At 43.8% G+C, this 25,693-nt stretch overlaps 1 protein-coding gene across 1 annotated transcript in view; it reads left to right on the top strand.

Annotated features, from left to right (window-relative positions):
* acsl4a (acyl-CoA synthetase long chain family member 4a) overlaps window positions 1–25,693 on the top strand; it is a 90,177-nt gene that overhangs the window by 54,919 nt on the left and 9,565 nt on the right. Inside the window, 10 exon segments of the mRNA XM_055644147.1 lie at window positions 2,432–2,541; window positions 4,379–4,517; window positions 7,442–7,592; window positions 8,653–8,776; window positions 10,327–10,398; window positions 11,859–11,998; window positions 16,961–17,133; window positions 19,091–19,165; window positions 22,342–22,382; window positions 22,384–22,531. Of these exon segments, the coding sequence (XP_055500122.1) occupies window positions 2,432–2,541; window positions 4,379–4,517; window positions 7,442–7,592; window positions 8,653–8,776; window positions 10,327–10,398; window positions 11,859–11,998; window positions 16,961–17,133; window positions 19,091–19,165; window positions 22,342–22,382; window positions 22,384–22,531 (1,173 nt within the window).

The following is a 25,693-nucleotide window of genomic DNA, read 5'->3' as shown; positions in this document are numbered from 1 at the left end:
GATTAAGTTGCAAATGCTGCAGTTCCAGTCGCAGTTTAGGATTGTTAAATATTTTAGTCCTAACTCATCTATCTTGGAGGAGGTGTGATCTATAAATTAAACATCAAACCATCTCTGAAGGTTTCCTTCTTCTGGAATGTTGTTCGCCACTGGTCAGCATGGTTCAGATTGATTTGAAAAGATCTTCTGCACAGTCTTTCATGTTTCTTCACTAGAATTGTCACAATGGTGCAGCTGGTCGAGCCACTAGTGGCCCATCAGAAGCCCTGGTTGGATCCTAGCCTTGGGAACTGTCAGCAGAGTTTGCACATTCTCCCCATGACCACGTGGGTTTCCTCTGGGTGCTTCGGTTTCCTCCCACGTCTCGAATACCTGTGGGTGTGTAAATTGTTCCAAATGTGTAGGGTAATGTAGAACTAGTGTGAGCGGGGTAGTATGGACTTTGTGGGCTGAAGTGCTTGTTTCCATGCTGTATCTCTCCACTAATTCAGGGTGTTATGGCTTTGCCCTGGTTTTACTTCATCTAAACATTTATCGAAAACATTGAATATAGAACAGTACAGAACAGGAAGGGGCCCTTTGGCCCACAATCCCCCTGTTCCCTACACTTCCATGTGCCTATCTCAAAGCCTCTTAAATGCCACTATCATATATGCCTCCCACCCTTGGCAGTGAGTTCCAGGACCCCACCACTCGTTTAAAGTAAAAACATGCCCTGCACATCTCCAATAAACCTCCCCCACCCCCACCTTATATCTATGCCCCCGAGTGTTGGACATTTCCAGCCTGGGAATGTTTACAACATCTTATGCCTCATAATTTTATGTTCTTCTATCGAGTCTTCCCTCAACCTCCAATATTCCCGAGGAAAATCCGTTCATCCCTTTCGATTGGTGGATTAGTGTTAGTCAAAAAAGAAATTGCCTCCTGCTTTTACAAACGGGTGATTTATTAGGAGTGTATTAGAACAGGCACGTGGTCTAATACCTTACTTGAAAGATGGCACCTACCACAATGAGACCTTGCCCAGGCATTAACATTAATATATCGTCGCCCGAAAGAGCAGAAGGATGGAAGCAATCTGATGAAATAGTCTAAACAAATTAACTAAACAATTGGAAGAGCAGATAATGTTGGCCGTATTTAGCAGGTTGGACAGTACCTCAAGCAGAAGCAGCTTGAGACATTCAAGGTCAATTACAATTGAGTGTTGGATGGGATAGTCCCTTCAGCCCACAAAGTCCACGTCGAACATGATGCCAAGTTAAATTAATCCCCTCTGCATGCATGTGATTCACATCCAGGTGTCTAACTAAAAGCCTCTTAAATGCCACTGTCATTCATATCTGCCTCCACCGCACTCCTGGCATGGCCTTCTAGGCACTCGCCACTGTGTAAACATAAAACTTATCGTATGCTGCCTTTGCCACTCTTATCTACGTATGTTGCCACTTTCAGGAAGCGATGTACCTGGGCTCCAAGATCTTTCTGTAGATTAATTCTGTTACGAGTGTTGCCATTTACTGTATGCTTCCCCTTGCATTCTATCAGTGCAACATTCAACGTGCTAAAGTGCAACACCTCACATTGTTTGAATTAAAGTCCATCTGGCCTTTCTCTGCCCCCCTGTCGCTGATCTGTATCCTGCTGCATACTTTGACAGTCTTCCTCGCTGTCTGCAACTCTGCCGTTTTGGTGTCCTCTGCAAGCTCACTAACCGAGCCATTTACATCCAAGTCGTTTATATTGTTAACACACAGAGGGTGGTGGATATATTGAATGAGTTGCCGGAGGAGAAAGTTGAGGTAGGTACTAGAATACTTAAAAGACTTTTGGACAGGTGCACGGGTAGGAAAGGTTTGGGGGGACATGGTCCAAATGCGGGTACATCGGACTAGTGTAGATGGGGCATCTTGGTTAGCAAGTTGGTCCGAAGGGCCTGTTTCCATGCTGTGTGACTGTGACTATATCACAAACAACAGCGGTCCCAATACAGTGATATCACAGACCTCCAGAAAAACACACTTCCCCCAAAACCCTCTGTCCATTGAGCTCTCAGTTCTGAATCCAAACAACCAAGTCATGGTGGGTCATGAATGTTAATCTTCTGGAGCAGCCTACCTTGAGGGACTTTTATCAAATGCTTTACTGAAATTCACGTAGACCACATCCACTGCCCTGTTCTCACCTTTGTCACCTCCTCAAAACAAGAAACACTTGTCAAGTTCGTAAGATGCGAACCGCTTTGAACAAAGTCGCATGTCCTCCGCCAATCAACCCGTCATACTTGATTTCAGCAAGTGAGAATTTGCCTTCAAAAATCTTAATTTGCTTTTGTTCTGTGTGAAATATAAATGCTGAAATTGCTTCCTGTTCTTACAGTACATGTTGCATTTATTTCAATTGGGTATTCATTTTTGCTTCCACTTAGTTGTGACAATTTATGCCACCCTTGGAGAAGATGCTGTCACTTATGGACTGAATGAATGTGAAGTGACTCATCTTGTCACCAGCATGGAGCTGCTGGACACCAAGCTGAAGGTGAGCTTCAAGGTTTCAACACCATTGCCCCTTATACAGATGAATTGCAAAATAACTTGTACTTCGAAGTTGATCTCACAATTATGCAACACTATTTAACTTTCGATATGGCCTTTTAAAAAAAAAAAAAAAAAAATTATCTTTGTAAGGTAAAATTTTTCTTTAATGTTTAGTTTAGAAATGCAACGTGGAAACGGGCCCTTCGGCCCATCGAATCCGCGCAAACCAGTGATCCCCGCACGTAAACGCTATCCTACACACACTAGGGACAATTTACATTTATATCAAGCCAATACAAACCTATACATGTTTGGAGTGTGGGAGGAAACCAAAGGTCTCTGGGGAAAACCCCTGAAGTCTTTGGGAGAACGTACAAATTGTATAGACAAGCACCCGTGGTCAGGATCGACCCTGGGTCTCTGGCGTTGTAAGGCAGCGACTATACCACTGCACCACCGTGCCACCCTAAAGATGTGGGAAAGATTATGCCGAAGCATGTACAAAAAAAATAATAACATCATCCCAGGAAAGCATCACTCATTAAACATTAATCATTTTGAAGCAAATACAATCCTGCATGATTTGATCATACGGCATGCTATTCAGTTCTGTTTTTTTAGGATGCATTTAAAATTGTGGTTAAAATTATTCCCATTTTTCCATTGTGACATGAAGTTCTGATAGTAGTCTGCAAATTGATACCAGTTCTCAAATTTTCAAAAAAACAATTGGTCATTAATCAAAAGAAGGACATGCAAACTCCATGTAAATTCCTACAGAGGTTACAATCAATCTCGAGTTGCTGCAGTTGCGAGTCACTTGTACTACCTTCAGTGCCATGGTATGTTTATGATACTTTTGGGATATCTCTGGCAAGCCATTTCCATGTTGAAATGCATGCTTAGATTTAGGGTTATTATTATGTTTTAAATGCAAAGAGTCAAAACAAAATGGGTGTATTGTTGAGCTTTTCTGCACTTTGGCACAATGTCACAGTGCTGATATTATTTGGACCACAAAAGAAATGAGGAAAGAATATTGTTATGTAAAAAGTGAAACGGAAAAGGTGCACGTGTGCATGACGGGAATTAAATTAGGACCATGTCAGTGCAGTGAAATTGTTACAGAACTATTTAGTACAAGTTTTTACAACTGGAGATGGAAGTGGAAATGTAGAGAAGGAGCTGAAACAATTGGATTTGATCAAAGAGGAATTGATGTTCTCCTTGATGATGATTGTTTTTAGTTTAGAGATACAGCATGGAAACTGGCTCTTCGGCCCACCATGTCCACATTGACTATCGCCCATTCACACTAGTGCTATGTTATTCCACTTTCCATGTACGATGGCATCAATCACAAGAGTAAAATAGCAGCATTGGATGGAAATTACAATTATGAATAATGATAAAGATGATTTACTGAGAAAGTGTGCAATTTACCAGAGGGATTTAAAATGTATAACCATCTTGTTTGATGGAAATGAGCATTCCTGTGGAAAACTGCTGCAAGTTTCAATTCCCTTGTAAGGAGATGGGTGAAGGAGAGATTTCACGCACAGTGACATTTTTCGCAATAGACAAGGCATCCATTGTGGTAAATGTTGGATCAGTGTTTGTGGTGACGCAAGCTGCAAGGCTGAGTTGGGAGAATATGGCAATTAAATTAGTTTTGGATTGCTCAAGTAAAGGACTGGCATTGTCACAATAGGTCAAATTATTTTTGAGGCTGTCAACATCTATGATCTTGAGTGCTATGAAATTGGCCTAAAAGACTTAACTTTGAAATTTGTGTATTTGATGTAATTCCAATCCTTTGATGTGTGTTTTCTTGACAGAGTGTGTTACCAAAAATTCGCCATCTAAAGCACATCATTTATGTGGACAAGAAGACTATCAATACTTCCGGATATCCTGATACTCTTCAGATTCACAATATGGCTGCTGTGGAAGAGATGGGAGCCAAGTCAGAGACTTGTACGTGCAAAATTACTTTAGAAACATAGAAATAGGTGCAGGATGAGGCCATTCGGCCCTTCGAGCCAGCACCACCATTCATTGTGATCATGGCTGATCGTCCCCTATCAATAACCCGTGCCTGCATTCTCCCCATATCCCTTGATTCCACTAGCCCCTAGAGCTCTATCTAACTCTCTCTTAAATCCATCCAGTGACTTGGCCTCCACTGCCCTCTGTCTGTGGCAGGGAATTTCATAAATTCACAACTCTCTGGGTGAAAAAGTTTTTTCTCACCTCGGTCTTATTTGGCCTCCCCTTTATTCTAAGACTGGCCCCTGGTTCTGGACTCGCCCAACATTGGGAACATTTTTCCTGCATCTAGCTTGTCCAGTCCTTTTATAATTTTATTTGTTTCTATAAGATCCCCCTCATCCTTCTAAACTCCAGTCTTGCCACTTGTTGCCTAAAGTTATGTTTAGAAATGACTATTGCTGCTTCTCATCCACTATAGAGAGTGGATAGCCACTTCAGGAGAGGGTCAAAGAAATAATTTATTTGGCCCTCGTGAGTCCATACGACCAGCAACCACCCATTTTACACTGGTCACATCTTCATTTGTGCCAGATTGTTGTAAACCCTCTCTGCTTTCTCCCATTCATTTACTCACGCGGGGCAAATTACAATGACCAATGGACCTAACACATCCCTTCCAGATGAGGGGGAGAATATGGAGTGACCAGGGCAAACCCACAGCTTCGTAGGAAGAACATGCAAACTCTACGGAGAATGCACCAGAGGTTGCGATTGAACCCAGGTTGATGGAACAAGAGATGATAGGAGTAGGAATAGGCCACCTGCCCCCCCCTGGCCATTCAACATGATCTATCACAGGCCTCCACTCCTTCACTGTGTCAAATCATCACAACACCCAATCTTATGAAAATATTTATCTCCATTTTAAATACATCTGACGATCTAGCCGCCTAGGATGACACAAAGCTGGGTAGCTGTGTGAGCTGCGAGGAGGATGCAGGGTGACTTGGATAGGTTGGGTGAGTGGGCAGAAGCATGGCAGATGCAGTATAATGTGGATAAATGTGAGGTTATCCATTTTGGTGACGAGAACAGGAAGGCAGATTGGTGTCAGATTACGAGAAGGGGATGTGCAATGAGACCTGGGTGTCCTTGTACATCAGTCACTGAAAGTAAGCATTGCAGGTACAGCAGGCAGTGAAGAAAGCTAATGGCATGTTAGCCTTTATAACGAGAGGATTTGAGTTTAGGAGCAAGGAGGTCCTACTGCAGTTGTACAAGCCCGCGGTGAGACCGCACCTGGAGTATTGTGTGCAGTTTTGGTCTCCTAATTTGAGGAAGGACATTATTGCTATTGGTGGAGTGCAGCGTAGGTTCACCAGGTTAATTCCCGAGATGGCAGGACTGACGTATGATGAAATAATGGGTCGACTGTGCTTCTATTCGCTGGAATTTAGAAGAATGAGAGGGGATCTTATAGAAACATATAAAATTCTTAGAGGATTGGACAGGGTAGATGCAGGAAAAATGTTCCCGATGTTGGGGGAGTCCAGAACCGGGTCACGGCTTAAGAATAAGGGGTCGGCCATTTAGGACAGATGAAGAAAAACTTTTTCACCCAGAGAGTTGTGAATCTGTGGAATTCTCTGCCACAGAAGGCGGTGGAGGCCAATTCACTGGATGTTTTCAAGATAGAGTTAGATTTAGCTCTTAGGGTTAACGGAACCAAGGGATATGGGGGAAAAGGCAGAAAGAGGTACTGATTTTGGATGATCAGGCATAATCATGTTGAATGGTGGTGCTGACACGATGGGCCAATTGGCCTACTCCTACACCTATTTTCTTTGTTTCAACTCGAGATTTACCTCCCTCGATGAGAAGAAAGATTCATGTATCTCTGTTTAAAATGACCAGCCCCTTGAAGCCATGTCCCACCCTCCAGAACTATGAGACATCAGCTCTATGATCTGCATGTCTGTTCAGCCCTATTCTGTCTGCATTGGACCAAGTTAACATTGCAGCTATCTAATCCTTGTGGAAATTAAACATTTTTTTAAGGACTGTTACATTGAAAATCGTTTAATTTAAGATTAATTTAGTTTAGTTTAGGATTAATTTAGTTTTGTATTAAATCTACTTTCCTAATGAAACATGCATAAAACGCACAGTTCAGCGTTGTATGTCTTCATGCAACTTTATCCTCAAACAAGTATTTTGCAACTGGTGAGAAGTTCAGTAAAACTGAGAAACGTGGTCACTGTTGATCTTCTGTCTGCAGGGCACTGGCAGTAAGTAAGACCACCAAGCTGTAACCTGCTGCTCTGCTGTTCTCAACAACAGGACTCACATTCCTGGTCATGATCAAGTTTTAATGCCACATGTTATTTCAGCGTAAATGTTATTTATATGAGAATCAGCAAGAAATAGAAACATAGAAAATAGGTGCAGGAGTAGGCCATTTGGCCCTTCGAGCCAGTACCGCCATTCAATATGATCATGGCTTTCTTCCCATATCCCTTGATTCTGTTTGTCCTAAGAGCTAAATCTAACTCTCTCTTGAATATATCCAGCAAGAATTCTGAAAAATACTTTTGACTTGATGTTCGGATTGTTAGACGAGCTACTGCTCTGGTAGTTAATTAATCTAGATTTGGCTAAATTGAATAATCTGAGATTTAAAAAGATGATGTCTCTTGTGGCTCACTGCCTCTTTGTTTGCAATTCTTCTAGAAATGTTTCTCGCTTTCTCACATTTTATTACAAAGCCTTTTTTTTATATGCGTGCTATTCTAATTGCACCTTTCAAACCATAAGTAAATTCTGACTGGTTGAATTTACACTTCTAAATGAGCACTGTGAATGGCGATGTTGTGTATTAATAACACTGATTAACAATGTCTCCTGCACAGCGGAGAAAGCTTCTTCCAGGCCTGCCCCATCTGACTTGGCAGTGGTCATGTACACGAGTGGTTCGACAGGCCGGCCAAAGGGAGTGATGATGATTCACAGTAACTTAATAGCGGGCATGACGGGCCAATGTCAGAGAATACCCGAGCTGGGGTAAGCGATTATTTAACTGCAGCGCTGCTTTACTTAATGTTCACCGGCCAAGTTGGCCCAAGGTCTCGCTGGACAAGTTGTCATTTGTCAAAGTTATGGAAACTAATATGGGCCAAGACTCGGTTGTCAGGAGTTTTGTTTGTAAATTACTTGAAACACTCTGGGGTTGTAAATGCACTCAGTGCCAGACATAAATGGGCAGCATCTGTGACGAGAAGCAAGGCTAAAGTTTATAGTTGAGAGCCTTTTAAAGGAATCTGAAATGTTAGAGATAAAAGCAACTTTTGAAGTGAAGTCAAAGTAGAGGGTGGTGGTCCAATGAGAAATGAGAGGAAGATAGGCACAAAAAGGTGGAGTAACTCAGCGGGTCAGACAGCATCTCTGGAGAAAGGTAATAGGTGACGTTTCAGGTCGAGATCCTTCTTCAGTCTGAAGAACCAGCATCTGGAGGTTTAAGCCAGCATCTGCAGTTCTTTCCTACACTGAACTAAAGGGAAGTGAGGCCTGTGAAGTGGCGTTTAAGAGTCTTCTACATGGGCATCTGGAGTTGCAGGAAAGGGAGAGATATGGATCATGTGCAGGCAGATGAGATCAGGAGAGACATTGTGGGTGAAAAGGCTGATCCTATCTTGTACTATGCTCTAGGCAGGTTGAGCACTGGGTCAAAGCGCTTCAGCATATGGTGACAGGGCATTTGCATATGGAATTCTGGGAGAGATTATTCGCACCATTCATAACAACAATCCCGCTAATTTGTTTGGTTATGGACTTGTCTTTTACATTTGCCCACGGCTGCTTTGAGAATGCCTCCAGCATTTGTATTTTCATTCAGAGTATCTAGAAACGTCCCAGATTTAATTACATTTTAGAAATGCTTTTACAAGAGAGAAAATGTCTTATGTAGCTTTGTTTCCTGAGTTTGAGTAAATTTCATGAGCTGTTGCCTTAATTTTGCATTGTATGCATCCAGTTTAATCTTTTTGGCCTGAATAATTTGTGTGTTTCAGTACCAGTCTTTTGCAGTTTTTTATCATTCATTCCACAATGTATCTGTTTCTAGACCCAAAGATACGTATATTGGATATCTGCCATTAGCTCATGTGTTGGAGCTTACTGCAGAAATCTCTTGTGTTGCTTATGGCTGTCGAATTGGTTATTCATCCCCACAGACACTCTCTGATCAGGTGAGCAATGTTTGGACTTTCTGAAAGGCTTTGCAGCCTTTGCAGGAGATGGAAGTTTTCTGCAAGACTTAATAAAATTGCTCTGTGACGGGAGTTGAATTGTAAAACTGCTTTACCTAAAAAACAAAGTGCTGGAGTAACTGTGTGCCAGGCAGCATCTCTGGAGGACATGAATAGGTGACATTTCATTCCGAGTTTGAGTTTTTAGTTTTTAGTTTGTAGTCACGTGTAGCAAGGTACAGTGAAAACGCTTTAGTTGCGTGCCAACCAGTCAGCAGAAACACAATACATGATTACAATCAAGCGATCCACAGAGTACAGTGTACAGACTGGGTGGGGTGGGGGGGGGGGGGGTGGGGGGGGGGGGGGGTGGGGTGGGGGGGGGGGGGGGGGAGGGGGGGGGGGGGGGGGGGGGGGGGGGGGAGGGGGGAGGGGGGGAGTGAGGTGTCAGCAGGACAAAGCCTGGCCAGCTGATGGGTGGATACAGGTGAGGTGGGTTTTTGAAAGGCGGATGTTTGGGCGAAAGCCAGAGATGCAAAGACAAAGTGTGAGATGCGGATAGAAGGTGTGTCGAATTGTGAAGCCGAGGGAATTAATATAAGGAGAAGGAGGGGGGGGGGGGGTTGCATGTAGCCTCCATTACGTGATCGGCCGGGCTAAGTCCACACCTCTCCCCACCTCCCTGTCTTGCGGCCTTGGATGGAGCTATTCCTAATCCATGCTGTGATGCATGGCAATAATAGCTTTTCTACGGCGCATATGTAGAAGATGGCGAGGGTTGTTGGGCATGTGTCAAACGTAAGCCTGCTGAGGAAGTGGAGGCATTGGTGGGCATTTGTGGCCATTGCTTTGACGTGACTGATCCAGGAAACATTGCTGGTGATATTCATTCTTAAGAACTTGAAGCTTTCGACCGTCTTTACTTCGGCGGCATCAACGTATGCCAGGAAGTGTGCACTGCATCACTTCCTGTAGTTGATCACAATCTCCTTTGCCCTTCCACCATCATCCTTCTTCTGGCTTCACAATTCAGAAATCCTCTATCTTTATCTCACATATTTCCATCTCTGGCCTTTGTCCGATCATTTGCCGATCTAAAAGCCCCCTCACCTGTATCCACCCATCACTCGCCAGGCTTTTTCCTGCACCTTTCTTCTCCCCTCACCACAATCAGTTTGAAGGAAGGTCCCAACCCGAAACATCACCTATTTATGTTCTGCAGCGATGCTGCCTGACTGACTGAGTTACTCCAGCACTTTGCCATTTTCTTGCACACCAGTTCCTTGCATCTCCAATCACTTTAGCTATCGCTACTTGAATCAGAATGAATGAAACTGCTTTTGCATAATATAAACAGAATGAACTGTTGCTAAGTGGAAATAGCTTGTTTTTATGATAGGAGTTTACATTGCACTGAGTGATTGCATTCTTAATTCTGTTGCCCTATTATTTTTCAGCTTGTACAATACAGTCTATAAGCCACACATAAGCTGCATGTAATGTGGGGAAAAGTGCCACCATTATTGATTTTTCTCTGTCTTGTTTCACAGTCAACTAAAATCAAGAAGGGCAGTAAAGGGGATTGTACTGTCCTGAAGCCAACACTGATGGCAGCGGTCCCGGTGAGTATAGAGTCTGGATGTCAATAGGCGTTTGTTTTAGCGTGGAGTGTGATGTGTAGCAAGATGCATTGGATTTTTACGCACAACAAAATATCCGACACTCCAATGGAGAGGCGTATGTAGATCCATGTTGGAGTATGTGTAGGGAGGAACTGTGGATGCTGGTAGACACAATAGACAATAGGTGCAGGAGTAGACCATTTAGCCCTTCGAGCCAGCACCGCCATTAAATGTGATCATGGCTGATCATCCCCAATCAGTACCCTGTTCCTGCCTTCTCCTCATATCCCCTGATTCTGCTATTGTTAAGAGCCGTATCTAGCTCTCTCTTGAAAGCATCCAGAGAACCTGCCTCCACCGACCTCTGAGGCAGCAAATTCCACAGACTCACCACTCTCTGAGGAAAAAGTGTTGCCTCGTCTCCGTTCTGAATGGCTTACTCCTTATTCTTAAACTGTGGCCCCTGGTTCTGGACTCCCCCAACATTGGGAACATGTTTCCTGCCTCTAGCGTGTCCAAGCCCTTAACAATCTTATATGTTTCAATGAGATCCCCTCTCATCCTTCTAAACTCCAGAGTGTACAAGCCCAGCTGCTCCATTCTCTGAGCATATGACAGTCCCGCCATACCGGGAATTAACCTTGTAAACCAAAACTGCACACAATACTCCAGGCGTGGTCTCACTAGGGCTCTGACACAAACCTGGAGCAACTCAGCGGGGCAGGCAGCATCTCTGGAGAAAAGGAATAGGAATGGGTGATTTTTCAGGTCAAGACCCTTCTTCAGACTGAGAGTCAGCGGAAAGTGTAACGAGAGATATAGACGATGATGTAGAGAGATATAGAACAAATGAATGAAAAATATGCAAGAAAGTAACGGACTAAGGAAACAGCCCAATGTGAGCTGAAGGCTCTAAAAATACAAGCTGTAGGCAATGAGAGGACATGACAATGAACATCAAAGTCAGCTTGTTGAATCTCGTTGTCTATAACTCGTTTTCACATAGCCCTCAGCTAACAATGGCCCGTTTCCTTTTTCATCATTACTTTTTTGCATGTCTTTTGCATTCATTTGTTCTCTCTCTATATCAACATCTTTATCTCCCATTTCCCTTTCCCCTGACTCGGTCTGAAGAAGGGTCTGAACACAAAACGTCACCTATCCCTTTTCTCCAGAGATGCTGTCTGACCCTCTGAGTTACTCCAGCTTTTTGTGTCTTTCTTCATGTCGATTCTTTCAGAACGTTTATTCTGAAGTAGGCTCCAAATTACCCGTTTGCCAAAATCATAATCTAAAGAGCCTTGCATCATTGTTCCGTAATCATTTCCACATCGAAGCTTTGCTAACAGGAAAATTAAATTGCCATTGTAGTTGCTCACCATGACCATGAGGAGAGGGGAAGCACGCTGTTTTTTTTGGAATGTTTCACCGTGGTAAGGTGGCTGCTTTTGTCTTTGCAGGAAATCATGGACCGAATTTATAAGAACCTCATGAGCAAGGTGCAGGAAATGAACTATTTGCAGAGAACCTTGTTCAAACTAGGTTATGATTACAAGTTGGAGCAGATCCAAAGGGGTTATGATGCACCACTTTGCAACCTGTAAGAAAACCGGCTAATTGCACAAATGATGTTACTGAAACCTCAACTCTATATTAATTGCACTGTACTCCGCGTTAATTGGACTGTATTGGCTTATTATACTAATAAGCAAGCATAGCCTTTTATTTTGAAATCTTAAAAAAAAAAAAATGTACTGGTTGGTTGCAGTGAGGTGTAAATGGTCTTCAGTCATTTCTTCATTTTGCAAACCCTTCCCACTGGTGCTTTTGGACAGCACGGTGGCGCAGCGGTAGAGTTGTTGTCTTGCAGCGCCAGAGGCCCAAGTTAAATCCTGACTACGGGTGCTTGTCTGTACGGAGTTTGTACACTCTCCAGTTGACCGCATGGGGTTTCTCCCGAGTTCTCAGGTTTCCTCTCACTCTCCAAAGGCTTATAGGTTTGTTGGTTAATTGGCTTGGTGTAAATGTAAATTGTCCCTAGTGTGTGTAGGTTATGCCCCTGTCCCACAGGAAACCTCTGGATACTTTGTGCCCCACCCAAGGTTTCCATGCGGTTGCCGGAGGTTGCAGGTAGTGGAAGCAGGTAGGGAGACTGACAAAAACCTCCGGGAACCGCACGGAAACCTTGGGTGGGGCGCAAAGTCTCCAGAGGTTTCCGTTCAGGTTTCCTAAGTGGGACAGGGGCATTAGTGTTAATGTGCGGGGATCGCTGGTCGGTGCTGGGACCGTCACCTGGGGGTGTGCAGGGATCGCTGGTCCGTGGGCCGAAGGGACTGTTTCCACATTGTATCTCTAAACTAAACTAAAAAAGAAATTGCCTTCTGCTTTTACAAACGCATGATTTATGTCTGTATCGCCACAGGCACTTGGTTTAATACCTTACCTGACAAGCAGCACCTACTACAATGCAACCTTAGTCTGGCATTGACATTAAAACTAAAAGAAATGTGGATGTGGGGATCTTGCCACCAGACTAACGGGTTGTTTGGCCTTTGTGCTCAGACCAGCCTGATGCATGTGGAGAACTAAGCAGTGTGCAAGTCCATCCCACCAGAAGCCAAACATCCTGATGTTGAGAGGCTAGTACTTGTGTTCATGTGGGGGTAGTGTAGCCATTTGCTGCTCCTGTCCTGCCTGCAGGCACATTTAATTCTGCCAGACCTTGTTGGCACATGTCAATGGTTTTCTTTTTTATGGAGAGAGTAAAGGGAGTTTACAGCTGACCAGAGCCCAGAGCCCAGAGTACACAATCTCAGTACCCAGAGTACACAATCTCAGTGCCCAGAGTACACAATCTCAGTGCCCAGCTGTAAAGGAACCAACTTCTATTCTATTTTCCTTCATGCGTAGGAAGGAACTGCAGATACAGGTTAACACTGAGGATAGACACAAAATGCTGGAGTAACTCAACGGGGTAGGCAACACCTCTGGAGAGAAGGAATAGGTGACATTTTGGGTCGAGACCCTTTACTCCAGCATTTTGTGTCAATATTTTCTTTAGATACGATAGTGGCGTTTAAGAGGCTTTTAGTTAGGCACGTGGACATGGATTATATGCAGGTAGATGAGATTTATTTACCTTGGCATAATGTTTGGTACAAAAATGATGGGCTGAAGGATCTGTTCCTGTGCTTTACTGTTCTACATTCATGTTGCTTTCATAACAGTTGTAAAATTGTAATTCGTGGTAGATTTTTGTCTGAGTTCCACTATAGAGGACCTACATTTAAAACATTCTCCTTGACATTCGCAAGAGTATGACATTTGCTTAACAGTTTAGAGATGAAAACATTTGTACTGTTTATCGTGGTACCTATGCTTCCTATGTCCATTTCTTGCAGGGAATCTGCTCAATGCCACTTCCAGTGATGCCCCAGGGCTCTCTGTCATACCCATGCCCCTTTCATTGGAGCTGTGCAGTGGTGTGCCTTTGATGGTGCAGCAAAATAAGTCTGAATCCAATTACATTTTAATATCTGAAGGAGCATCGTGACCCGAAGCATCACCAAACCATGTCCTTCAGAGATGTTGACTGACTGGCTGAACACTTCAATAGTGCTTGATTTGTCAAATATGCAACCGCACAGTTACATTCATTTTTTGCATATATTACAAGTACAATTACAAAGATCGGTCGGCCCACATGCTCGATGTACTGGAGCAGTTCCCGTGAGCCCACGTCCCTCTCCTCGCCCGGCCATCTTTGTGTCCCGGGGCGTCTCCTGTGGCTGACCTTTAAGGCGTTGGAGGCATTGATTCGGTGTACCTTCCTACCCGCCCTTGCTCCTCACATCTGACGTCTCCAACTCCCTCCTAGTTACGCCGTCCGTCCGAGCCATCGGGCACGTTGCAGTCCTGCCGACTGCCGAGCCTTTGAGCGGGTTACAGTCCTGCCGACTGATGAGCCATCGTGCAGGCACTGCCATGAGGCACATCTGGAAGGCCTCAGCCACAAGGCATCTCCTGTTTCCAACAGGAAAGGGCTTTTCCGCTTGGGTCCCTTCACCGCCGTGTGGGTTAGTGTGGACCCATGGCCGATAATGATCCTGCAGCAAGTTCACCTGCGGAAACTTTGTTAAACCTTTTATTTCCTCCGGATAGTCGAGTTTGATTGTCTTCTCCACGCTATTATTTTGTAAACTAGCACCTGCAGTCGCTCGTTTCTAATGACTGCATTTAGCTTAGTTTTGTTTCGAGATACAGTGCAGAAACAGGCCTTCGGTCCACTGAGTCCGCACCGACCAGCGATCCCCGTACACGAACACAACCCTACACACACTAGGGGCAATTTACATTTATACCAAGCCAATTAATCTACAAATCTGCTTTCGAGGGTGTGGGAGGAAACCAAAGATCTTGGAGAAAACTCTGGGGGAGAATGTACAAACTCCGTACAGACAGCACCCTTAGTCGGGATCGAACCCGTGTCCCTGGTGCTGTAAGGCTGTAACTCTACCCCTGCGCTGTCGTGCACAGGAATACATTCGTTAGGATAGAATCATGTGGATATTATTTGGGTCTCTAGATAGCGTGTTGTAAATATTGTACCACTCTCGCTCTAGACCGATGGCCTCCAGTTGTAACCCACCCCACACCCTGAAATAAAGACTATGACCATCCACTATATGGCTATCATGAATTTAGTGATTTACATCTTGCATAGATCTTTAATGGAAATAGATTCTGATTAAAATGACCAACTTGTGCTGGAGCATGGAATCTCACTACTGCATTTTGTGGAGAAATGTGGAGTTTTGGGGGGGGGGGGGGGGGGTTGGCAGTAGTGGTGGCTAATATCTGAGCAGTAAAAGCCACCAAGGGTAAAATGCAGCCCGAGCCGGCTGCCTTTCCCTTTTCCGGGGTTACGTCCGTGCCCGGGTGCTGCTAGAGAGCGACTACACACTGCCCACGGGCATGCTGGGGGATTTTCGGGATCACATGGGCACCGCAGGGGGTTGAATGCATCCTTGACAAGGATTGTAACATAGTTGTCTAGTAATTTATTTAGTATAATTGTTTGGCTTGTATTATGGTGGTGGGTTCTGGTTTGTTTTATTGTACTGTAAATATTATTTTTAATAATTGAATACATTTTTTGATAATTAAAAAAAAAAATTAAAAACGGATAAAATGGGGGGAAAAGCTTGTGTGAAAGGCTTGCGTAAAATGTAGAAAATGTGGGTGGCATGGTGGGGCAGTGGTAAAGTTGCTGCCTTACAATGCTGTCAGCACGAGTTCGATCCCGACTACGGGTGTTGTCTGTACGGAGTTAGTACGTTCTCCTTGTGACCCACGTGGGTTTTCTCAGAGATCTTCGTTTTCATCCCACACTCATGACATATAGGTTTGTAGATTAACTGGCTTGGTATAATTGTAAATTGGCCCTAGGGTGTGTAGGATAGTGTTAAAGTGCGGGGATTGCTGGTCGGTGCGGACTCGGTGGGCTGAAGGGCCTGTTTGTGCACTGCCTCTCTTAAAAAAAACTTAAACTAAATGAGATCTGAGGGTAATGCAATTGGGAGAAGTTTCAGAGCAAGCTCGGTGAGGGGACATGAATATATTTGAAAACCAGGTTTCACTTTATCAATCCATGCAGGATCCTGAGCTGAAATGTCGACTTGCCTCCATAGCCCTTGCATGACCAACTGAATTCCTCCAGATTTTTGTTGTTCGCTTCAAAAATTTCAAAAAAGAAAATGGTTGTTGCCAGGCAGGCAGCTGATGTAGATAGTGGAGCGCAGGAAGGCACCGATTCAGGACTTGCCTGGACTTACCTTGTCTGCACATCTGGACGCCCGCAGTGGCGACTGCGGAGGGTTGTGGTCCCGACCACGGGGGGAAATGGAGGAGGACTGACTAAACTTTGTGCCTTCCACCACAGTGATGAATGCTGTGGTGGATGTTTGTGTTAAATGTTTATTGTGTATTGTGTGGTTTTTTTTATTGTACGGCTTCTGCCAAATTCATTTCACTTGCACTTTATGCGCATGTGACGAATAAAACTTGACTTGACTTGAGATCATGGGGAATGGAACTTGATATCAAGTCAACAACAGGGTTTTTGATAAGGCCCTGTTGACAGATGAGCCAAGTAAGCATGCTGAGATATTGCCAGCCAACCGTTACAAATGTACATACCATCAACATGCTCCCACAAGTAGTTAGAGCAAATGCTTTAAATATTATAGATCTGTTTTAAAAAAAATAATCTATAGCATTTGTAATTGTGTATCTTTAGAGATCCATTTTAAAAATGATCTTTTTTTTGTTTTTGTTTTTCTTTCCTTTCTTTTCCTCCTTTACTTCATCTATCTCTTTAGTTCTATCTAGTTTAAAAAAATGAAGAAAAAGGCAAAAAGTATTGGAGACAATGTAATAATAACTGACAATATTATCAATTTAAAAATGTAAGACAGTAATGATGTAATAAATTATGTACCTATCTCCAATAAAAAATATTAAAAAAAAAAAAAAAAAAAAATGATTTTGTGTTTTCTAACAGGGTTTTATTTAAGAAAGTGAAAGCCCTGTTGGGAGGAAACGTGCGAATGATGCTGTCTGGAGGTGCTCCCCTGTCTTCTCAAACCCAGAGGTTCATGAACGTGTGCTTTTGCTGTCCCGTGGGCCAAGGTTATGGCTTGACAGAAACATGTGGGGCTGGCTCCATCACCGAGGGTGAGTACTGGTTGTAGGGCTGTAACTGCTCCTGGTAGGTTCATTCGGCCCATCAAGTCCACTCCGCCATTCAATCATAGCTAATCTATCTTCCCCTCTCAACCCCTTTCTCCTGCCTTCTCCCCATAAACCCTGACTGACACCCGTACTAATCAAGAATGTATCTCTGCCTTAAAAATATCCATTGAATGTGTCCCAGCCCTCTGTTGTGATGAATTCCACAGGGCCCAGGAAGTTAACTGGGGAGACTTAATATATTGTATCATCTAGAATGGGGTTGTAGGAAAATGGCTAATTTTAATTATTAATAATAATGTTTATGCTGTTTGCAATCATTTTTTAAAATGATCGCTCTTGTATAGCAAGAACATTTGTGTGTGTTCACCTACACGTGTGTTTGCGTGCTCTTGTGTAGTTGTGTGTGTTTTCCGCACTTGCGTGTCATTGCTGAAGCACTGGGGAGAAATATTCATTCTACACGCGTGTTTCATATGACTGAATCCATGGAGCAAGATATCACGTGCTTTGGAAACCAATAGGAAGATTTATCTTTAATGCCAATTATGTGCGCATTATCCAAATGTACTCCAATGCTGTGGGCGACACGGTGGCATAGCGGTAGTGCCTTACAGCACCAGAGACCCGGGTTCCATCCTGACTACAAATGCTTGGCTGAAAGGAGTTTGTATGTTCTCGCTGTGACCTGCGTGGGTTTTCTGCAAGATCTTCGGTTTCCTCCCACACTCCAAAGGCGTACAGATTTGTAGGTTAATTGGCGCGGTATAAATGTATACTTGTCCCCAGTATGTGTAGGATAGTGTTAATGTGCGGGGATCGCTGATCGGTGCAGACTCGGTGGGCCGAAGGGCTTATTTCCGCACTGTATCTCTAAACTAAACTACTGGGTTCCATGCAATTGTTTAACACCAGTAAGCAAACACCATTTTCTCCTCTGATGTTTCCACCTCACATCTATCAGTGTCTGAACAAGAAAACTTTAGATTCAGGTGGTTAAAATTCTGATGGATTCATTTGAATGGCATTTGATGATGCCACAGAATCTCAACAATTTGTTTCGAGGTTTCAGTCTCATATTTAGTGTCTCCTCCCTCCACACAGTGATTTAGACTTGAACAAGCAATTATAATGAAATTAAGCGATTTGTGGTATTGTAATTTCCACTAACCTTTCAGGAAACTGATGGTATTTATCAGCGTTCCTAGTTAATTTTTCCCCCTATGGAATGACAGGACACAGCCTCTGAAAAATAATCTGCACTTCAGAATCTTTTCTGTAACACTTTATGTTTAATTCAATAACCTATAATCATATTGAATATAGTTTTAAAATCAAAATTGTTATAATTGAATCTTGCTGCAAGCGAGATTTTTCATTGCATCTCAAAGTCAAAGTCAAGTTTATTCGTCACATACACATACGAGATGTGCAGTGAAATGAAAAGTGGCAATGCTTGCAGATGTGCATGTGGCAATAAACTTGACTTGAAGGTAGCTATCTTCCTTCTGCTGCTTTGCATATGTTAATAGCTGCTCAAGAGCTTTGCTCTTTCCAGTGAACTGGAAAAACTTGTTTCAAGCTGTACTGAATGTGTGAACGTTACACAGAAAAGCTGCTGCTTTGCATATGTTGATAGCTGCATCAAGAGCTTTGCTCTTTCCAGTGAACTGGGAAAAAACGTGTTTCAAGCTGTACTGAATGTGTGAACTATGTTAACAGTAAGAAATTTTTCAATTCTGCATTCCACATTTTTTGTGATGTTAAATACCAGATTTTTCAGGTGAACTACTAGTGTGTTTTAGCATAAACTTTCTGATAGACAATGCACTGTATGTTTATGTGCACTGTAAACATAGGGCACGTTTTTGTTTTTTTTATTGATTGCTGTTTTTTTCTGAAAGAATTGCAAAATCTAACCTTGGTCCATTTGTGTTTTCAGTGTCAGACTACAGCACAGGCAGAGTTGGAGCTCCACTTATCTGCTGTGAAATCAAACTGAGAGACTGGGAAGAAGGTATAAAATCTATATCCTTATGGGGAAAGTATGAGTGCTGGGATTGATTGGATTACTCTTTAAAAGAGCTGGCACGGAGAGTATAGTTTGTCTAGAAGAGGATTGGCAGCAAGAATTGAAGCCCCATTCTAGGTTAGTATAGAGATGCAGCTCGGAAACAGGCCCTTCAGCCCAACGAGTCTGCGATAACCAGTGATCCCCACACAATAACACTATTCTACACACTAGGGGCAATTTACAATTTTACCGAGCCAATTAGCCTACAAATCTGTACGTCTTTGGAGTGTGGGAGGAAACCAGGGATCCTGGAGAAAACCCACACAAGTCGCAGGGAGAACGTACAAACTCTGTAGTCAGGATCGAACCCGGGTCTTTGGCGCCGTAAGGCAGCTCTGTCGCTGTTATAACACTAACATTTCATGTTGGATAAACAGCTTGTGAAAGGAGCAGTATAGAAATATTCTAAAGAGACTGTCCCACTTGGGCGACTTTCAACGGACTGCCTGTGACCTTCAAGCTCGCGGCACTCGCCTGAAAAACTGTAAACTGGAACGGCGACCGTCAGGGGAACATGCGCACACACACGCACGCACGCAAGCACGCACACGCGCGCACACACTCACACGCGCGCACACATGCACACGCACACACACATACACACACTCTCTCACACACACATGCACTCACACGCACGCGCACACACACCGCAAAGGCGGGGGCCAGGGATAGCGGGGGAGCGCTGTCTGAAATTGACACGGTGCAAAGCCAAGGTGATACAGACAAACAGTATATGGTAAGTCCTTTAAAAGAGCGGGGAGGGGAGAAAGGGGGGAGAAGGAGTGGCGACTTTTTTAAGAAGCCAGACAACTTTTAATAAGTCAGAGATACACAGCTGTGAAGATCAGTGGGCATTTAACATTACCGGTCGGTTTTCCTTGGTTCTGAAAACCAGTGCTTACGTTTTTTTTTCCCCCCAATGAGCCAATGAAAATGCCCGGTCAGCAAAGGAGATTAACTGAAATTACCACTACAAAAGTATCGTTTTTCTCCATGGCGACCAATTTTTGGTTGTAGAAAATCTTTCAACATGTTGAATAAGTAGTTATTTAATGGTCAGCATAACTAGACACCAAATGGACAGTTTTTATTATGAATGACTGACGATTGTAGAGTAGATCAGTTGTAAAGTTTGTTATTTTTCTCCACAAAGTGCTGGAGTAACTCAGTGGGTCAGACAATATCTCTGGAGGGAATGGACAGGTGACATTTTGGACCGGGACCCTTCATTTATTAGGAGTCCCAACCCGAAACATTGTATGTCCATTTACTCCAGCTATCCTGCCTGACCCGCTGAGTTACTCCAGCACTTTGTATTTTACTCAAGATTCCAACATCTACAAATTCATTATCTCCTTGTTTTTTTCTCTCTCTCCCTCTCTCTGGTTTCTAAGTCCCTATCTGCCATTTGATTTGGTGATTGTTGACCCCAGAACACAGCCCCCAAGAGCGTGAGTGAGTGTCATAGTCTGAATAGCTCATTCCTGAAAACTTTAGACACACAAGGAAAATGCAGATGAATTGGAACATAGAACGGAGAAAAAATGCAGACAAAAAATTGGCCTTTTTTATTGTGTGCCTAGCATGGTGCGCAGATAAACTGATCTCATCCACCTGTTCATGATCTATACCCCTTCCATGTGCTTATCTGAAAGCCTCTTAAATACCACTGGTAGACAAAATCTCTGGAGAGAATGGACAGGTGACATTTTGGACGGCAGCATCTATGGAGCGAACCCGAAAATTGTATCACTATACTCCAGCTCTGCCTGCCACCCGCTGAGTTACTCCAGCATTTGTGTTCCTGACCCCCCACCATCTAAAAATGTATTATCCTGCACATCTCTGTTTTTTTTCCCCTGTCAACTCTCTCTCTAGTTACGCTCTCTAGCGTCTGCCATCTCCCTGTAGAAAGGTTTGCCAGGCCTGTGAGGAGACCCGTGTCATTAACTGAATAGCTCATTCAACAAACTTTACTTCTATCATGCAGATGTTTCAATGTTTCCTGACCTGCAACACAAAATATCCATGGCCAAGTGTGTGTGCCTGCCTTCCGTGATACTCAGCAATCTGTGGTCCATACAAAATCTGTGGTCGGCACAGTTGCCTGAATGGTCTGAATATGTGATTCTATGCCTTTTCAATCCAGTCCAAGAACAGTGGCTTCTGATCCATGTTATCACCTGCTTCTCTGGTGGGAGCTTACATCCTCAAGAACACCACCATTATGTCTATGAAACATAGAAACATAGAAAATAGGTGCAGGAGGAGGCCATTCGGCCCTTCGAGCCAGCACCACCATTCATCGTGATCATGGCTGATCGTCCCCTATCAATAACCCGTGCCTGCCTTCTCCCCATATCCCTTGACTCCACTAGCCCCTAGAGCTCTATCTAACTCTCTCTTAAATCCATCCAGTGACTTGGCCTCTACTGCCCTCCGTGGCAGGGAATTCCATAAATTCACAACTCTGTTTTTTCTCACCTCAGTCTTAAATGACCTCCCCTTTATTCTAAGGCTGTGGCCCCTGGTTCTGGACTCGCCCAACATTGGGAACATTTTCCCTGCATCTAGCTTGTCCAGTCCTTTTATAATTTTATAAGTTTCTATAAGATTCCCACTCATCCTAAACTCCAGTGAATACAAGCCTATGGATAGTGAACCTCTCTTGATCCCTTCCACCAAGAGCATCTCAGCAAACTAACTAGGGATAAAAGTGAGTCATTGTAGGTTGGGCAGTCAGCAATTTGGTTGATTCTGCATTTTCCAAATGATTTATCAGCTTCTGCTAAATATAAAACGGACTGTTTAGTTCATTAGATACAATTTATAGAAATTCTGAGTATGACAATTTCGAGGAAACTTGGCATGTATGCAGGATTTATTTTAAATGAATGATCTACCATGAACTTCCTGAAACGTTCAGAAGGAGTCGGGCCACAGTGGGCTGGTAGAGATGCTGCCTCACAGCTGGTGATTCTGATTGCCGGGGCTGTCTTGGTGGAATTTGCATGTTCTCCATGTCACTATATAGAATTCTACCATGTTTAGTTTTTGTGTAGTTTAGAGATACAGCGCGGGAACAACTCTGACACTGCTTATTTATCGTTCATCCATAGGGGGGTATACCACTCATGACCAGCCAAATTCAAGAGGAGAGAATTCTGATCGGTGGGCCAAATGTGGCGGAGGGGTACTTCAAAGGAAATTCCACCAATGATGACTTTTTTGAGGACAGCAGTGGGCAGCGTTGGTTTTGCACTGGTGATGTGGGTGAATTCCACTCGGATGGCTGCCTGCAAATCATTGGTAAGAACACTAGAAATCAGAGATGGCCATTTTGGTCCCCTAAACCTGCTTCATCATTCAACGAGATCATGGCTGATCTGCTATCTGAATGCCATCTTCTTGCACACTTCCCTGGATTCCTTCAACATTTATATACTGAAATATTTTGTCCTGTATTTTTGAATGTAGTCAGTCACTCGGTGAGAATTCCAATGATTTATTGTCCTTTGAGGGAAGAAACGTTCCTAATTTCTGTCCTGAATAACCTACCCGTTATTCTGAGACGTATTTCTCCGATCTAAGGGATCAAATATGCATGCCTTTAGAAAGACTGGTTGATTAGGGATAGTCTGCATGGTTTTGTGAGTGGGAGATTTGAGATATTTGAAGATGTTTAAGGGCAGGCGTAGACAAAGTTGATTTGGACTTCCGTAGGTCCTTTACGATTCAGCGTGGTAGGCCCTCTGTCCTGACTCAGTCTGAAGAAGGGTCTCGACCCGTAACGCCACCCATTCCTTCTCTCCAGAGATGCTGCCTGTCCCACTGAGTTACTCCTGTGATCCAAGCAATTCTTGGCGATATACGTAGTGGCGTGCAAAACTTGCCCCTTTAGTTCCTATTATACCAAACCACTCCCATCTTAAACCTATGAGCTGTTTCCTCAATTTTCCCCACCCTGGGAGAATGGCTGCGCATGCACACTATCTTTTCCCCTCAATTGTATATACCTCTATAAAATCACCTGCACAACCTCTCCATAAACCAGAGGCCCTTCTGTGCTCGCAACATCCTTGTAAATCATCTTTGCACTCTTTATAGACATCTTTCCTATAGTAATGTGGAAAAAAACTGAACAGAACACCCTGGATGCAGCCTCTCCAACATCCTGTAAACTGTCACGTAATGTCCCAACTACTATACTCAATTTCCTGACCGATGAGGAGCTGTGTGGCGAAAGCTTTTTTCACTGCCCTATCCAGCTGGGTTGCCAGTTTCATGAAACTATATACGTGTAGGAAGGGACTGCAGATGCTGGTTTAAAACGAAGAGAGACACAAAAAGCTGGAGTAACTGAGGGACAGGGACCATCTCTGGAGAGAAGGAATGGGTGACGTTTTGGGTCGAGACCCTTCTTCAGACTGGAAGGCCCTATCAATCTCCAAAGGCTAAGGGGGAAATCCTTTAAAACCGAGATGAGAAGAATTTTTTTCACACAGAGTGGTGAATCTCTGGAACTCTCTGCCGCAGAGGGTAGTCGAGGCCAGTTCATTGGCCATATTTAAGAGGGAGTTAGATGTGGCCAAGGGGATCAGAGGGTATGGAGAGAAGGCAGGTACGGGATACTGAGGGATGATCAGCCATGATTATATTGAATGGCGGTGAAGGCTCGAAGGGCCGAATGGCCTACTCCTGCACCTAATTTCTATGTTTCTATGTAAAGGCCTTCCCAGGTGTAACTAGCAGCCTGTTAGAATGATCATCAGAGAGAATGATGTCTCTTTACTGAGGGATGGTTCCATTTACATTATTAATTTTTGCCTTGAACTCTTTTCCCCATGACAGCTTTTTTTACATTTAACTGTTAATTTCCACTTAATTGGTTATTTAGTTCCCAATGGAAACTGTTATAACCAATTTAATCCACATCACACAAACAGTGCTCCCTTTTTCATCCATCGTATTTGCATTATAGAACTGCGCGCTGTAGCAGAACTGTCTGTATTTTCTGTGTCGGCACCAGGTCTTATCGATTTCTGTGCCAGGTTAATGTTAGGCAGAGAATGGTACTGTTGCTCTTTCTCCTTTAGTTTAATGGTGGGGTGCTTGCTGCCCTCCAACCAGCATGAATCCTTCCAGAATCCATTTTGTTTTGCAAGTTGATAATCACAGCATCGTCTATCGCCACAGCCAACGTTTTGGCAATTCCTTATTCTCCATTTATAAATTCTCCTATGTCTGTGTCTGTAAAGAACCCACATGTACCCTCAGTCTTTTCCTTTTCACATACCCGAGTGCACACTGACCATCGATCACCCATTCACGCTAGTTCATCTGTGGGGTGGCTGCCTCTCTGAAGGGCTACCAACAGAATCCTCAGCCTGGTAGACAGATGTATCACAGTGACTCCAGCCAGTGCCTCATTGCCAATGCTGGGAGCTGGAGACAATTAGACAGGGCAGCAGAGTCTGCCAGTTCCCTCAAGTACAGGATGCACTTTTCACTTGGCTGAACTGTCCTCCCCTGCCTCGCTGTATAAATAACATATAAAGTAGATTATTGTCAGAAAACATCCAGCAGCTGCTCTCCAAACTCTTCCTTGCCTTGTGTTTCATGCTACTGCCTAGTCCTCTCTGTTTACCATTGCCCTGACTTTGCTGTTCCCCTTGTGCACTGAGGTCTCCACCCTGAGCAAAACTACACCCAGATCAGGTCACGCTTTTGGAGGCCTGAGCTTTGTGCACCAACTGAGTCACTGGACTTGATTTAATTGGTAGCAGATAGGCAAGCGAGACTGGCCAGGGATCATCTGAAAGAATGAACTTGGGTTGTGCTGAAGAAAGGCAGATGCCAGGAACCGCAGATGCTGGATCATTAAACAAAAAAGCCACACATCAGTGGAGTAACTCAACAAGTCGGGCAGCATTTCTGGAAAACGTGGATAAATGAGGTAGTGGATCGAGGTCCACCTTCAAACACTTTGTGCATATTATGCGTCCCAAGAAATGTGAGATGAAGACTGAAGCAGGCAACCTTTTGACAAAGAATATCTGTGGTGGTGGTCCTTTTGATTAGTCCACAGTGTGTGGAAACTGAACCACCCAGAAGGTCAGCGTTTCAAATTCAATTCGTGTTCTTTGCTAATTAATTGGTTTCCCCACAGGAGCAGCAGAGAGAACAGCCAGCAGTGCCTGCTGCTGATCGATAACCTGTGTCATATTTCTGGCCGCTTGGCGAACAATCTGCATGAGATCACAATACCCTCTCCATTGCATCCCTGCCTGCTGCTGTTATCTAAATGACTCGGGAGAGCACTTGCTGTTAATCCCTCACAGAGCCTTTCAGCAACTTTCTTTAGGAGCGAAAATATAGGTTGGATTTTCACATATACTGTAAAGTCCTTATCAAAAGTCCAGAGTGTTTTATTGTCATACATCCTTCTTCTTGCGCAGCCTAAAGTTGTAA

This window comes from Leucoraja erinacea, chromosome 12 (genome assembly GCF_028641065.1).
Source record: "Leucoraja erinacea ecotype New England chromosome 12, Leri_hhj_1, whole genome shotgun sequence".
Lineage (NCBI taxonomy): Eukaryota > Metazoa > Chordata > Chondrichthyes > Rajiformes > Rajidae > Leucoraja > Leucoraja erinaceus.
This window is presented reverse-complemented; position numbering and strand designations above follow the sequence as displayed.